Source organism: Gopherus flavomarginatus, chromosome 8 (assembly GCF_025201925.1).
Source record: "Gopherus flavomarginatus isolate rGopFla2 chromosome 8, rGopFla2.mat.asm, whole genome shotgun sequence".
Lineage (NCBI taxonomy): Eukaryota > Metazoa > Chordata > Testudines > Testudinidae > Gopherus > Gopherus flavomarginatus.
Genome location: NC_066624.1, coordinates 78,404,237 through 78,418,293, shown reverse-complemented (window position 1 = coordinate 78,418,293; position 14,057 = coordinate 78,404,237). Strand labels below are relative to the sequence as shown.

General features: G+C 40.9%; 1 protein-coding gene across 2 annotated transcripts in view; it reads right to left on the bottom strand.

The window, feature by feature from the left end:
* The window catches only part of NYAP2 (neuronal tyrosine-phosphorylated phosphoinositide-3-kinase adaptor 2), a 190,180-nt gene that overhangs the window by 91,709 nt on the left and 84,414 nt on the right, over positions 1–14,057 (bottom strand). For both annotated transcript variants that reach the window (XM_050964029.1, XM_050964030.1), the window contains exon 2: positions 9,462–9,760. In XM_050964029.1, coding sequence (XP_050819986.1) covers positions 9,462–9,760 — 299 coding nt within the window. The remainder of the gene's footprint in view (positions 1–9,461; positions 9,761–14,057) is intronic.

Below are 14,057 nucleotides of genomic sequence, written 5' to 3'. Positions count from 1 at the left end.
TGTGTGTGTTGGTGTTGGGGGGGGAGAGGGAATAAGTCTGGGGAATGGTATTGCTCCCCACTCTGCACTAGCACACAAAGTGGCACTGGCTTGGTACTGGTGTGGCACTGGCTTGGTACTGGTGTGGAGTGTCAGCTGAACCTGGTGTTCCACCTGTACCCTTTGGAGAGCTGGAGGCATTCTACATAACAGAATTCCTCTCTGAGCTCCACCAAGTCTCCCCCCTCTCCCTCCCACACACTCCCTAAACACAGAGCCATACATTAGTGGCACACTTAAGCCTAGTGTTAGGTGCATGCAGGTTTGTTTTTATTTTTCTATTATCCCTCTGAAAAGCTGGAATTACACAAGTGTAATTTACATGCTAACCAGTTCAGTAATATTTACTGAAAAAATGTTATTCTTGATCATCTCCGAAAGGTGTTAAAAATAAAGCTGTGTCAAGAATTATAACATTGCATCAAGGAGTGGACACAAAATTAGGGTCTTTAGTTCTTTTGTTGACAACAAAGAGGTCAAATGTACTGTCATCCACATTTTGGCCACTCTTACAATCCTGTGCAAGCCCACTGAAACCAGTGTAACTCCACAGAACGTGACTCTGAACTTGTGTATTCCAGCTGAGATGCCTGTAGTTCAAAGCAGTGACCATTACAATTGCCATGGTAAGAACGATAATGAAGAACCACCACCGCATGAAGCTAATACAGACAATGATGGAGATTCTTTGTGAACTTTTGTGGCAAATGGAGCCACTGGTGACAACAGAAGAATGGCCTCCCACAAAGTAATGTCGCAACACCTGCATTATTCAACTTCTACATAAATGACCAGCCAAGCTGCTCTGGCACAAGATGGTTTATTTATCTACACAAGGAATGTGGCATAGTAGCGAGTAGGTGAATGTACTTAACACCTTATATAAGTACCCTGCAGCAACCCATCAGTGCATTCCATCTCAAAAACCAAGAGGCCAAATGTGAACTCAACATCAGATGGCTTGGAACGAAACTTACTCATTCCATAAATCCTATATACCTTGGTGTTACTCTCGAACACACACTGTCCTTTAGAACCCATATCGAGAAAACGAAAGCCAAAATTAGCATACAAAACAATATTCTCAGCAAGCGCACCAAAGTGAGGTGCAGACCTGTCCACTGTGTGATCAACTGGCACATTGCTACTCCTTTGGTGAACACACTAATGCAGCATGGGCACAATCGCCTCATGCAAAGAAGCTAGACCCTGCATATAATACTGCCTGCTGCTATATTACAGGAAGCCGTAAGCCTATTCACATCAACAGCCTCTACATCCTCAGAGGTATTGCTCCTCCGGAGGTACTCCAGGAAGTTACAGTAGAGTTGAGCACACAAAGCTAATGTGCACATCTAAGATATCCACTATATGACCCTGGCTCCAAGTCAACTGAAGTCACAACAAAGCTGTCTTGCGATTGTTAAAACCCTAACATTGTCACCCAAACAGACAAGTGTTCAGTTATGGCAAACAAAAGTGGAGAATGACCTTGTGAGCCCCTTTGCTCCAGCTCCCAGCAGTCGAGCACCTACCTGGTGCAGATCAGCCCTGGATTACATGCCCCTAATCAATGCCATAGTGGAGCTAGCTCATCTAGAGATGCACTGATCAAGTGTGGCTACATCACTGGCCCCAGGATCTGTGACTGCAGCAGAAACTCGAAGCATCTCCTGCAATAACTGTTGCTTGAGCATGAATGCTCTTCCAGTGATCTGTCAGAGTGCAATGATCAGGCAATCACATGTGCACAGACATGGTTGGAAGCAGTTTGAGGACATAAGGAGAAGAATCAGTAAACCAAACACCAATTATTTTTGGTTTTGCCCCTGCATTTTTTAAATACCCATTCTGGCCCATTGTGACCTCGTGGAGAGGAGGATGTGTTCTGTTTAGCTGACCATAGTGTGCATGTTATCCTAACATAGCACTGTTTGCTGTATTTACAGCATGCTTATAAACTGAAAAGCATGAAGTGACAAACACAGTTGCAGCATGTCAGGCATATGTTACTTGATGTCACCCAGCATTAATCTATGTGAATGATATGAAAGAGGCAACTTTGTGTACCAACCAAGAGGATTATATTCAAACAGTGATTGGATACAAAGTAGTGACAAACTGGAGAATGGTCAATAGGTTTACTAGGAACCAGGCAAAAAATCTCTTAGAGCTCATTTTGGCTGAGCTTCCTCAACTTCCACTGAAGTCAGTGTGAGTTGAGGTGCTCAGCAATTTGCCTGAACAACTCCTCAGGAAGGAAATGCTTTTAAAGTTCCTGCTCCATTCAATTCAATGAGAGTTTCGCCATTAGCTTTAATGGGAGTAAAATTAGAGCCTAAATGAACAAGAAGGTAAGGGAAAAGGTACGAGGATAGAAATCTAATTTGTTTTCTATGGAATAATGAGTTCAAGTGTGTTCTGTTCTCTTTCCTGTAGCTCCACATGAGTTTTACAGGACATAGGTATTACAATGGATAAGCGCTAAGGATGTGTGTGGGATTTAATATTTGGATCTGATCCCACAAACCCTTACTCAAGTAGTGCCTTTGCATTCAACATTTTCAGGTCAGCTCTAGCAATGAGGCAATGGAAACCCAAACTTTGTTTTTCCAGTGACTTTTAATGCTTTAGGGAGACATCCAGTAGACTAAACTCATCCATGATCTGGTCTTCTCACAGAACTTCAGCTCATGGCTAGTAGAAATACCATGAGAAGGCCCATTATTATGTCTCCCTGTGCAAACAACACAATGAAAAGGTATCAGCTGTGTGTACCTATACACTAGGTTAAACATAATGTAACTTAAGTGTAATAAATACATTTATAGATACTGCAGGCAGGCTGTATTTCTCATCTTGTGCTCTTTTTCCATGTGGAATGTCACCCCAAGTGAACGATCAATGTCCACACACAAAATAGAAATGTGAAATGTATTATGTACCAAGTGACTTCATCAAATTTAAAAAAGCCATTAAGCACACAAATCCTAGTGCAGGCTCATATGTCATAGCTTACAGTACGAACAATCAGTTCTCCAGCATGGAATAATTCTCAACCTGGTAACTAGATGGTCCTGTCTTTTAATGCTGCATGATCTATTCTCTGTTCAGTGCTTGTAACTTCCATTAACATCAATGAGTATGCATATGTGCCTCGAGTGGTAGAAGATACTCCTGTGTGGATTCAAAACTTGTTTACAAATTCCTCAGAAAAATCACATTGTGCTCATTGTTCTTGGCAGAAAGCTATTACAGCTTCATTGGAACCTCTGCTTTTGTTCCACTTTTTTCTGATCGGAGGAACCAAAACATATACCAAAGCAGACAGAAGGTGGCGTGGAATGCTGAGAAAAATAATTCAGCTGTGGGAGTCTGCCAGAGGAGAGGGGGGTTGCAGCAGAAACATGGTTATTGAAACTGCAGATCCAAACCTGCAGTGTGAACCTCAGCTAAAAATAAGCAAAGGAGACAACCATTAGTAACAGCATATCTTAGCGCTAACAGAGTGGCTAGACTGAGCTCTTTGCTGTTAGTTTCTGTTAGAATCCAGGCAACTGGGAACAAGCAACTGTTGCAGCTCAAGGGCCAAACTGGGGCTATCTTCTGCATGGGCAAGTACACCCATAGTTACAGGGAGATGTTCCTTGTCCCCACCAGCAAAATCAGGCAGGACCTGATCCTGCTGATTGCAATCCCTGAATGAAAGGGTAATGTGGCTTTCTGGCCTGAAGGCTGGAGCTAGGGGGAAATGCATGCTGCATTTTGTTTTTATTTTTTAAAGCGATGACTGCATTTTTCTAGCACCACTGAAGGCACTGTGTCTACCTCTGCCCTATTTAGGCATATTGGGGAAGATTTTCAATGGCAGAGATGTTAGTTAGGGAATCAACTCCCATTAATTTTCAGCAGGAGTTGGGCACTTAACTGCCATCTGGAAAATCTCCTTTGTCTGCAGTCACTCCTAGGGTACGTCTACACTACGGGATTATTCCGATTTTACATAAACTGGTTTTATAAAACAGATTGTATAAAGTCGAGTGCATGCGGCCACACTAAGCACATTAATTCGGCAGTGTGCGTCCATGGTCCGAGGCTAACGTTGATTTCCAGAGTGTTGCACTGTGGGTAGCTATTCTGTAGCTATCCCATAGTTCCCGCAGTCTCCCCCGCCCCTTAGAATTCTGGGTTGAGAGCCCAGTGGCTGATGGGGCAAAAATCATTGTCGCGAGTGGTTCTGGTTAAATGTCATCAGTCATTCCTTCGTCTGGGAAAGCAACGGCGGACAATCATTTCGCACTCTTTTTCCCTGGATTGCCCTGGCAGACGCCATAGCACGGCAACCATGGAGCCCATTCAACTTTATTTTTTTACAGTCACCATATGTGTACTGGATGCCGCGGACAGAGGTGATACTCCAGCATTACACAGCAGCATTCATTTGCTTTTGCATGATAGCAGAGACGGTTATCAGTTGCTCTGTACCGTCTGCCGCTGGTGTAAATCGGCAATAAGATGACAGTTATCTGTCCTGTACTGTCTGCTGCTATCATGGGTACCCATGGCTGAGAGTGGCCGGGGATGCAAAGGCAAAACTGGGAATGACTCCCCGAGTCAATCCCTCCTTTATGGTTTCTAAAAATAGAGTCAGTCCTGCCTAGAATATGGGGCAAGTGTACTAGACAATCAGTGTATCAGAGAGCACAGCTGCTCCGTGTCAGATCCCGCAGAAATGATGAGCTACATGCCATTCACGCGGGGTGCCCCTGCAACAACCCCACCCATTGCTTTCCTCCTCCCCCAATCTTCCTGGGCTACCGTGGCAGTGTCCCCCCCATTTGTGTCATGAAGTTATAAAGAATGCAGGAATAAGAAACAGTGACTTGTTAGTGAGATAAAATGAGGGGAGGCAGCCTCCCAGTGCTATGACAGTCCAGGCAGGACATTAAGCGGTGCGCGGGAGAGAAGCCCAGCATGCCGCTGCTATGACAGTCCAGACAGGACAGAATCTTTTCTTTACACAGGAAAGGGAGGGGGCTGATGGAGCTCAGCCCCCAGTTGCTATGATGAGAACAGTTACCAGCCATTCTGTACCATCTACTGGGAATGACCAAGAATCATTCTTATTTTCACCCAGCCGCTCCCAACCAGCCTCACCTAAAGCCAGCCAGGAGCACTCACGGGTTGATAACAAGGATGGCTACCAGTCCTACTGCACCCTCTGCCACTGGGCAGGGAAGAGGAGTGGATACTGCTCTTCACTGCTGCAGCATCGCGTCTACCACCAGCATTCGGTAGACATAGGGTGACATTGAAAGAAGTCAAGAAACGATTTCTTTCCCTTTTCTTTCACATGGGGGCGGGCGAGTAAATTGACGAGCTATTCCCTGAACCACGCCAGACAATGTGTTTGAACCTACAGGCATTGGGAGCTCAGCCAAGAATGCAAATACTTTTTGGAGACTGCTGGGGACTGTCGGATAGCTGGAGTCTTCAGTACCTCCTCCCTCCCTCCATGAGCGTCCATTTGAGTCTCTGGCTTCTCATTACGCTTGTCACGCAGCACTGTGTAGCCTGTAGATTTTTTTTTCAAACGCTTTGGCACTTCGTTTTCTGTAACGGAGCTTTGATAGAACAGATTTGTTTCCCCATACAGCGATTAGATCCAGTATCTCCTGTACGGCCCATGCTGGAGCTCTTTTTGGATTTGGGACTGCATTGCCACCCGGGTTGATCAGAGCTCCACGCTGGGCAAATAGGAAATGAAATTCAAAATTTCGCGGGGCTTTTCCTGTTTACCGAGCCACTGCATCCGAGTTCAGATTGCTGTCCAGAACGGTCACAGTGGTGCACTGTGGGATACCGCCCAGAGGCCACTACCGTTGATTTGCGGCCACACTAACCCTAATCCAATATGGTAATACCGATTTTAGCGCTACTCCTCTCGTCGGGGAGGAGTACAGAAACCGATCTAAAGAGCGCTTTATATCGATATAAAGGGCCTCGTAGTGTGGACGGGTACAGCGTTAAATCGATTTAACACTGCTAAAATCGGTTTAAACGCGTAGTGTAGACCAGGCCCTACTTAGGTACTACACCTTCGCAACCCCACAGCACAGCTGTTGCTTGGGAAGAGCTGTAATTTAGCTATAAGTAGTTTAAGGGTAGTTCAGCTTAGTAGCAGGGTGAGGATCCTGGCAAAATAATATCAGAAAAAGCTACTTATGTATTTGGGGTAAATACTTATTGAGGGCCAAATGCTGCCCTGATTCATATCCATACAACAAGACTCTATAGGGTCACACAAGGAGTTGTCAAGGAAAAACACTGCTCTTGAAATATGAAGCAACAGCCAGCGAATGGGAAAAAATGTATTGCATAATGAGGATCTTCTGACATATTTCTTCCATTAACAGGCACACAGCTAGGATGGAAAAAGCTGGTTATAAGCCAGGAAACATCATTCTTTAAACAAATTATTAGACAATGTAAGAAACAAAAGGAATTGAGAACTGCATAAAGCTACTGAAAGCTCTAAATCCATTTCAGTCCAACTTCTGTTTAGCTCATGTGGCAACAGTTCAAGCTCACTGCAGGTGGTTAGCAGCTTGGGTGGGTAGGTAACTGGGAATTTATGAGAGGCACTGCCTTTTGAACAACTCCAATCATAGTATTAGTAATTGCCTTTCTCCAAAGCTAAATATCCTCCACAAGTTGACTACTTGTAGAGGTTACTGAGCAGAAGAAATGCTTTTATCAGACAGAATTACAGAGCAGTGGGGTAAATGCCTCACATTCAGGTAACACACTCTCTCTCTCTCTCACACACACACACACACTATAAGTGAGGATTTTCAAGAGTGACTTGACTCTGCATCCATTAAGGTCAATGGTAAAACAACCCTTGACTTCAGCAGGGACAGAGTTAGACCAAAGCTCAGCATTTTTGAAAATCACAGCTTCTGAGGAAAAAAAAATGTCTCCTGTGCATTCCTCACCCTTTTTACTAAACACACTTTAAAGGATTAAAACAAAATCAACTTTTAAAATCTAATTTTCTTTTTACTGGTTTTTATTATTTAATTATTTATATTGCAGCAGTGCCAAGGACCCACAGCCATGGACAAACACAGAAAAAAGAGAGGGTTCCTGTCCCTAAGAGCTTACACAGTCACTCCTTATTTTGTTCTGTTCCCTTCTGTATTTCTTTAAGTCTGGGCGGTGAAAATATGTCAGTCAGTTTCACTCCTCTTTATATTTGTTATGCGCTATACAAGACAAAGAGCATGATAATGTCCCCACCCAGAAGGAGCTTACTTTCTAAAATATCTCTTTCAGGTTGCCAAGCACTAGGGCAAAGACATGATATGGGTTGCAAAACAACTGTTTCTATTGGAAGTTTAAATCTCCATGGAAAGACAGCCTTAGATTCTGTAAAGGCTCAGTATTATAAATCCAAAAATATGGAACAAATGTCACCTGATGAAGGCCCTTTAATTAGTAAGGGGAAGGAGAGGGGCAGAGAGAAGAAAGAATAATATAGCCTGATAGTGTACACAGAGATATAGAAACATATTGATCAAATTAAAGAGAGGTCACAGGGCATTTCCCTGTCTTAGAAATTGCTCCTTAAATCACAGGCAACCTGAATATGCTGTGATAAAACACACACTGGAGCATTATCACATTGCTGCATAATGAAGTTGGGCTAATGTGTGTCAGCACAAGTTAAAAAGATTTTCACACTATAGCAAATTTGGAAACAAGAATTCTTACACCAAAAACAATTTAAGGAGCCACTACCTTTCTGTTTCTTATGGTATTCTTATGTTTTAAACAAGGAAGGACTTGCTAACTCCCAGTCAAGTTTCTCCTATCTACTGTCAGAGTCATATTTAAAACATCTATTGCTATGGAATTATTGTGATGTGACAGATTCAATATTTTGACTTTACCAGCATCAGGAAGAGGAAGAGAAAGTGGGTCACAAGACAGAAGCCCTAACATTTTTTTCCAAAATGGATCATTATAGAATAGAAGAAAAAGAAAACATGCATTATATTAAAGATGATGTTGACAAATCTCTCTTGCCTGGGAAGTTAAATTAATTTTCTTCCAAATTAGCCAGTGGGCCAGATTATAGACACCAGAGTTGGAATTATCACGAGTTGCCATTAAAGTATACCCGCACCATTTTTGTGCAAACATCTTTGCAAAACATCCTGTATTTGTTTACAGAAAACAGCATTGTTTCGTAATTTTCCATAGTTGAATCTCCCCAATCCAAAGCAGACAGCCAAAAGGTCACTTGATATCAGACCTGTCAGTGATACAAGGCTTACTATTGTCTCTTTTGGGCCTTGAGCCAGTGAAATATTGTGGGGATAAATTCTGGAGGAAATGAAGGAAAATTATGACAAACAGCTTAGTTTTTTAAATGGCAGCAGTTTAAAGCTTGGGTTTGGAGCGTTAGAAGTTGGATCTGAATCTGTGGGCAGAGTGACACAATGAAATAAGCATGATAAATTCCATTTTTAGATTGTTTTACCTACCAACATATGTGAGATATAAAACTATGATCTAATTTAATCTCTGTCTATAAATAGCCAGTTGAGATAGAAGTTTTGAGATTTTTTTATTGCCTTTTTAAAATCTGATTGGTTAAAGAAGGGTTATAGCATGAACAAAGCTAACAAGTATTTCTGACCACAACCCAGCACCCATGGACACACACCTGGTGAGCAATACACCACATCAAGTGTCATAACTGATATTTAATGTGGGGAATGAGAGTAGGCCAGCACTGATCAAAAATAATCTGAGTCATTCTGACCCTAAGGACTCCTATTTACATATCAGACTAGGAAGCAGAACTAGCTTGATGTCTCCCAGTAGGGAGCACAGCTAGTCCTCCTGCTCCAGTAAAGAATTCTAGCATGGAGGGGAGGAAGGAAAGATCCTAATAAGTTGTCGCCTCCTAAACAGTTTGTGGTGGAGAAGGAAGGACCTCGTACCCTGCCTCCTTTTCACTGTTACTGCTGAGGGGTTGGGGTCGAAAGAGAGGGTACACGCTTTGCCCTAAACTGGGAAGATCAGGAGAAAGGCAAGAATTCTCCTAGGTTGATTCATCTAATAATGGTTGTTGTAGCATTTCTTACAAAAGCCAATATTGCCTCTGGGCAATATATACCACCTCTGCAACTATTTTTACCTTTGGCAATATTTTACTGCTATAGCTCTGAGAGAGAGACTTTACTTTTGTAAGTACCCTTGTAATGTAACTTCGTCTAGGAAAACAGTACTGGCATGGTTACATAAACTACAGGTAACATGTTTGCAGTGTTTCAGGAAAACATTATAAATAGGTTGACCTTAACATTGGGTCTCTCTAACACCATGTTTCAAATAATTGTATTGCTTACCTTCAGTCTTGTCCGGTAGTTTCCCACTCTTACTTGTTCCAGAGTTGACCGTTTCAGATGAGGTGCTCAGTTTGGTGTTGGGATCTCGTTTAGGTTTTGGTGGAGGCTGTTTACGAGAGCAACTACTGCTTTCATCATCGGTACCCCCAACCGAATGAAGAGACTGAGATCTCACGGTAAAGCCACTAGAGCAAGGATGCGGCAGTCTGTCCTGAGGAGCAGGCATTGTCATAAATCCCATGCGGAAATGTTTGCCCACATAGCTTCCTTCATTTCCTCTCGTGACTTCTCCACCTATGCTATAAGAGAAAAGACATACAGATACAGGTAAGGGATCTACCTGCGTTTGAACAGCACCTAAAAATGGGGCCTCTGGACATTAATATTTAATAATCAACATCATCATAAAAGCTTTTATATAAAAAAAGTTTCCGTGATATAAATTTCAATGGTATGGGGATGTGTGGATATTTTTTAGTCTTTTTTTTTTTAAATCTGTGCACTTAGCTAACTTAATCAGCGACAATGAAAATAAAAACCGATTGTGAGGTCAGTTATAATGGTGTAAATCCACAGTTTGTCCAAATCTAAAATAATATAACTGAGATATGGATCTGGCCTTAGGAATTAAAGGGTAGAGATTTGAGATGGTCAACGAAAAGGGATAAACATTAAGAATTTTAATTTTTTCCTCCTTTTTTAATTTGACACATTTTAACCAGCTCTGTAAAGAGTCCATTGGGTGCATGAGAAGGAACTGTTGCCAAAAATGTCAATGCTTTTTCTTATTTATTTTTCAACATTTTGAAACATGATTTTTTTCTGACATTCCAAAAATACTGACCAGTTCTAAGAGAAATGGGCCTAAACTGTCAGTGACAAGATGGAGAAAGCCCATGTTCTTAACTTGCAAAACCTCTTTTAGATAGTATACCGGTCCTTCACTGTCACAATTCCTTCTTGTGTTCCAGACTTGTTGGTGTGTCATGGCTGATTTGGGCCAGATCTTCTTTTTCCTCAGGGACCTACTTACTCACTGGCTTTACTTTATTCCTGCTTTAATGAACCCGTATATCCTACAGCAGTGTGGAGTATCACAAGCTGTTTAAAACTTTTTAATTTCCTGTCTAGCTCTTCAGCAATATGTAAATTTTTTTTCTTCAGCAAGGCTAAAAATCAAACCAGGCAAAACCATTCTGTAGCTATTATAAGCTAACACAGAAAAGTCTTCAGAAGTGAATGTGGGGTAAAATTTTCAAATCATCACAGCATTAAAACTTCTCTTCTGATTTTTACCAAACTTTTCAGGTAATAGCCACCTCCGGGATGAGATGCAGTAGGCAAATGTTCAGGAAGAATCTCTCTTTCTCTCTCTGAAGTAGTTAGAGGGCGAGGTTTAAAAATCAGAAATAATCGGAAATCAGCTTCAGTTTTAACTATGAAATAGCTACTGCAGTTCTACAAACACTGCTTTTATATTTTTATTAAACAGCTGAAACCCCCTAAGATAACACTACTTTAAGTTGTTAATTTGACTTTTTTATTTTAAATATATTTTTCTGTTTCCCACTCTGACTTTTCTTTTTAAATGGTTTCCTGCATGGCTTTTTTCTTATCTCTGGTTTATAAAATTTCATAGGGATGTTCACCGAAATCATTTTCAAGTAAAAAATCCAGTTACAATATAAAATCTATATTTACTGCCATATCCCAAGCACTTTCTATTACTGATCCCACGTGAAAAGCTGAAGACTCTACAAAATGGTAAGCTCTTTGAACCAGGGATCATCTTTTTGTTCTGGGTTTGTACACCTCCAAGCACAGTGGGGTCCTGACCTGTGTCCAGGGCTTCCCAGGTGCTACCATAGTACAAATAATAAACAACAATAAAATAATAAAACATTAAAAAATGCTCATCCCATGTTATTTTAGGGTAACAAGCAGTTTACTTCTAAATTTTGTATGTAGTGAGAACAACATCTGGCTAGATATAATTAGTGCATTTTATCAGTCTGTCTATATCTAGTCTTTGATATATTGTATGCTTGAAACTTTAAAAGTAGTACTTAGACTCAGCTCAGATTTTATAGCAGTGTGACAAGTACCTGCCCACAGGACAAATCCCAAACATCAAAAGTTCAAACTGAATCTTTTGGAAGAAGAGAGAAAATTGGTCTTGCGAAAAAGAGTATTAGTTTAGAAATGTAGCACTATGGATTGATCTGTACTTCCAGGTACTCATCGATGACTGTAGACATACATACATCTCAGGAAATAAAAATCATGGGGTCTAATCAACCCTTTGGAATAAAAAGAAATGCAAATCCACATGAATCTGCAATGTGAGCAGCAACAAGGTAGTGAGGTGCAAGTGTGGAACATGAGTGGATAATGGGAATGCAGTTCAGATTCTCAAGAGACAAAATAGCCTGGAACAATTTAAGTAAATCATGAAGGGAATCTCAGCTGACTTGGATCTGAATGTACAGAGACAGGTACCAAAATGTACTGGGGATGACAGTTCTGCACACAGTATTGTTCCTGCGGTACTTATCAGTTCTGGAATGCTGTGCTTACTGATGCTTATATTTCTGGAATGCAAACAGAGTGTGTTTCAGTTAAAAAACCTTCCTCAACACAGTAAAATGAATGGGGATTATATCTGTGACAGCTATCCAAACCTTTCAGACAGCTAGTTACATACATACTCAGTTATGGACACCAGAACCTCATGGTTTTTGTCACAATACATACAACTTCCACTCAATACTTATTGTCAATGGGTAAAATGTTTAACTTGCTCCCATTTTAATACCCTGTTTGAAGTGACCCTTCACTAGGGTAATACTGAGTAAGGGATCTGGCAATAAATACACCTCTGTTTCCAAAAGCTAAGGCCATTTTTCTACAGCTCACTTGAGCAAGAGCAAGCCCTGTGGATCACATTATGCTGCCCTCCCTTCCTTTGATCTCTGGGGAATCATAAGAACCCATCTTTTTTGGTTTAATTACATACTTTTTGAGATGATAAGCTACAGCTTATATCAAATACTCACTGTGTACCAGATGAGATAATAGCACATTCATGATTATATGCTCCAAAAGCAGTTCTCCATCACATGACCCCAGGGAGACTCTTTATTGGTTCACAATCCTATTTCCATGTATGTTCTCTTTTCTAACTTCCAGACAGTAGAAAGCAAGTCTACTACAAAAGACTAGATATTGAACGTGTCTGACACATTTTATCCATTAGAGGCAGTGGTGCAATTATATATAAACTAGTACATGTTTACAACCAACTTATGATTGAATCATAATAGGCATCAATACCAGAGGGATTTTCAAGCAAAAAAAAAAATCAAAGGTAGAACTTGTTTTCCTCCACAATTTGAAGATTAATAATTAAAAACTACCAACCAATCAACCAACCAGTGGCTGATTTAAATGATCAACTATGTCTCTGCTAATCTTTCCATAAATTGTTCTGATATTATAATCTGCTGATTCTCCACAACAAAAAATGCCTATCACATCATTTAAAGAGTATTACCATTTAAACATATTGAAGGAAGCAGGTAAGAGATCCACTTTAATCCTTTAAATAATAATAACAACAACTGGAGATATACCAATCTCCTAGAACTGGAAGGGACCTTGAAAGGTCATTGAGTCCAGCCCTCTGCCTTCACTAGCAGGATCAAATACTGATTTTTGCCCCAGCTCCCTAAGTGGCCCCCTCAAGGATTAAACTCACAACCCTGGGTTTAGCAGGCCAATGCTCAAACCACTGAGCTATCCCTCCCCTCCAATTCTACTGTATTTACATATATATATATATAGGCACATTTGTATGTATACAATGATGTGAATAGAATACACTAATCAAAAGTAATGATTTCACTTCCATATAGAGATGTTTAGATTGTATACCATAGGCCAAATTCTGTCCTTAGAAATTCATGTACACAACTTTCATTGTGGTGGTGGTTTTCCCCTTTGTCTAAGAAAATGTAGGACCAGAAAAAAGGAAGGGGAATTTTATCATCCCTTTAAATGGTCTTACACTCCCCAATAAAAATTCTGTTTCCTCTAGAATTGCAAATCTTTATGTTATATGCCAAATTTATTTCTAAATTATCCACAAGTCATCATAGGCTGACATTCCAAAAGATTTTGATTTGTCTTGGGCTTTTTCCCATCTTTAAAAGTTGTGGTACTCCTATTGTATAGTAAATCATGGAAAGTCTCCTATTTGGCAGAGAAGTGGGCATTTGGAGGTCACTTTGAAATGTCTAGCAATCAGTGCCTGCTCTTGAAAGAGATGCTTACTACTACTCCCGCACACACCCCCACGGCTAAGAGTATGCCAGTGCCATAAATTACATTGACATATTAAACTACCCACACACCTGCCAGGGAATGGTGGTGCTTTCAGTTGGCTCAAAGTGCACCAATACAATAAATTGCATGCCAGTTAAATAGTAAACTTTACACGTCTACTACATTTGCCCTCCAACAGTTTTCATGATACTAGTATCAGAGGGGTAGCCGTGTTAGTCTGGATCTGTAAAAGCAGCTAAGAATCCTGTGGCA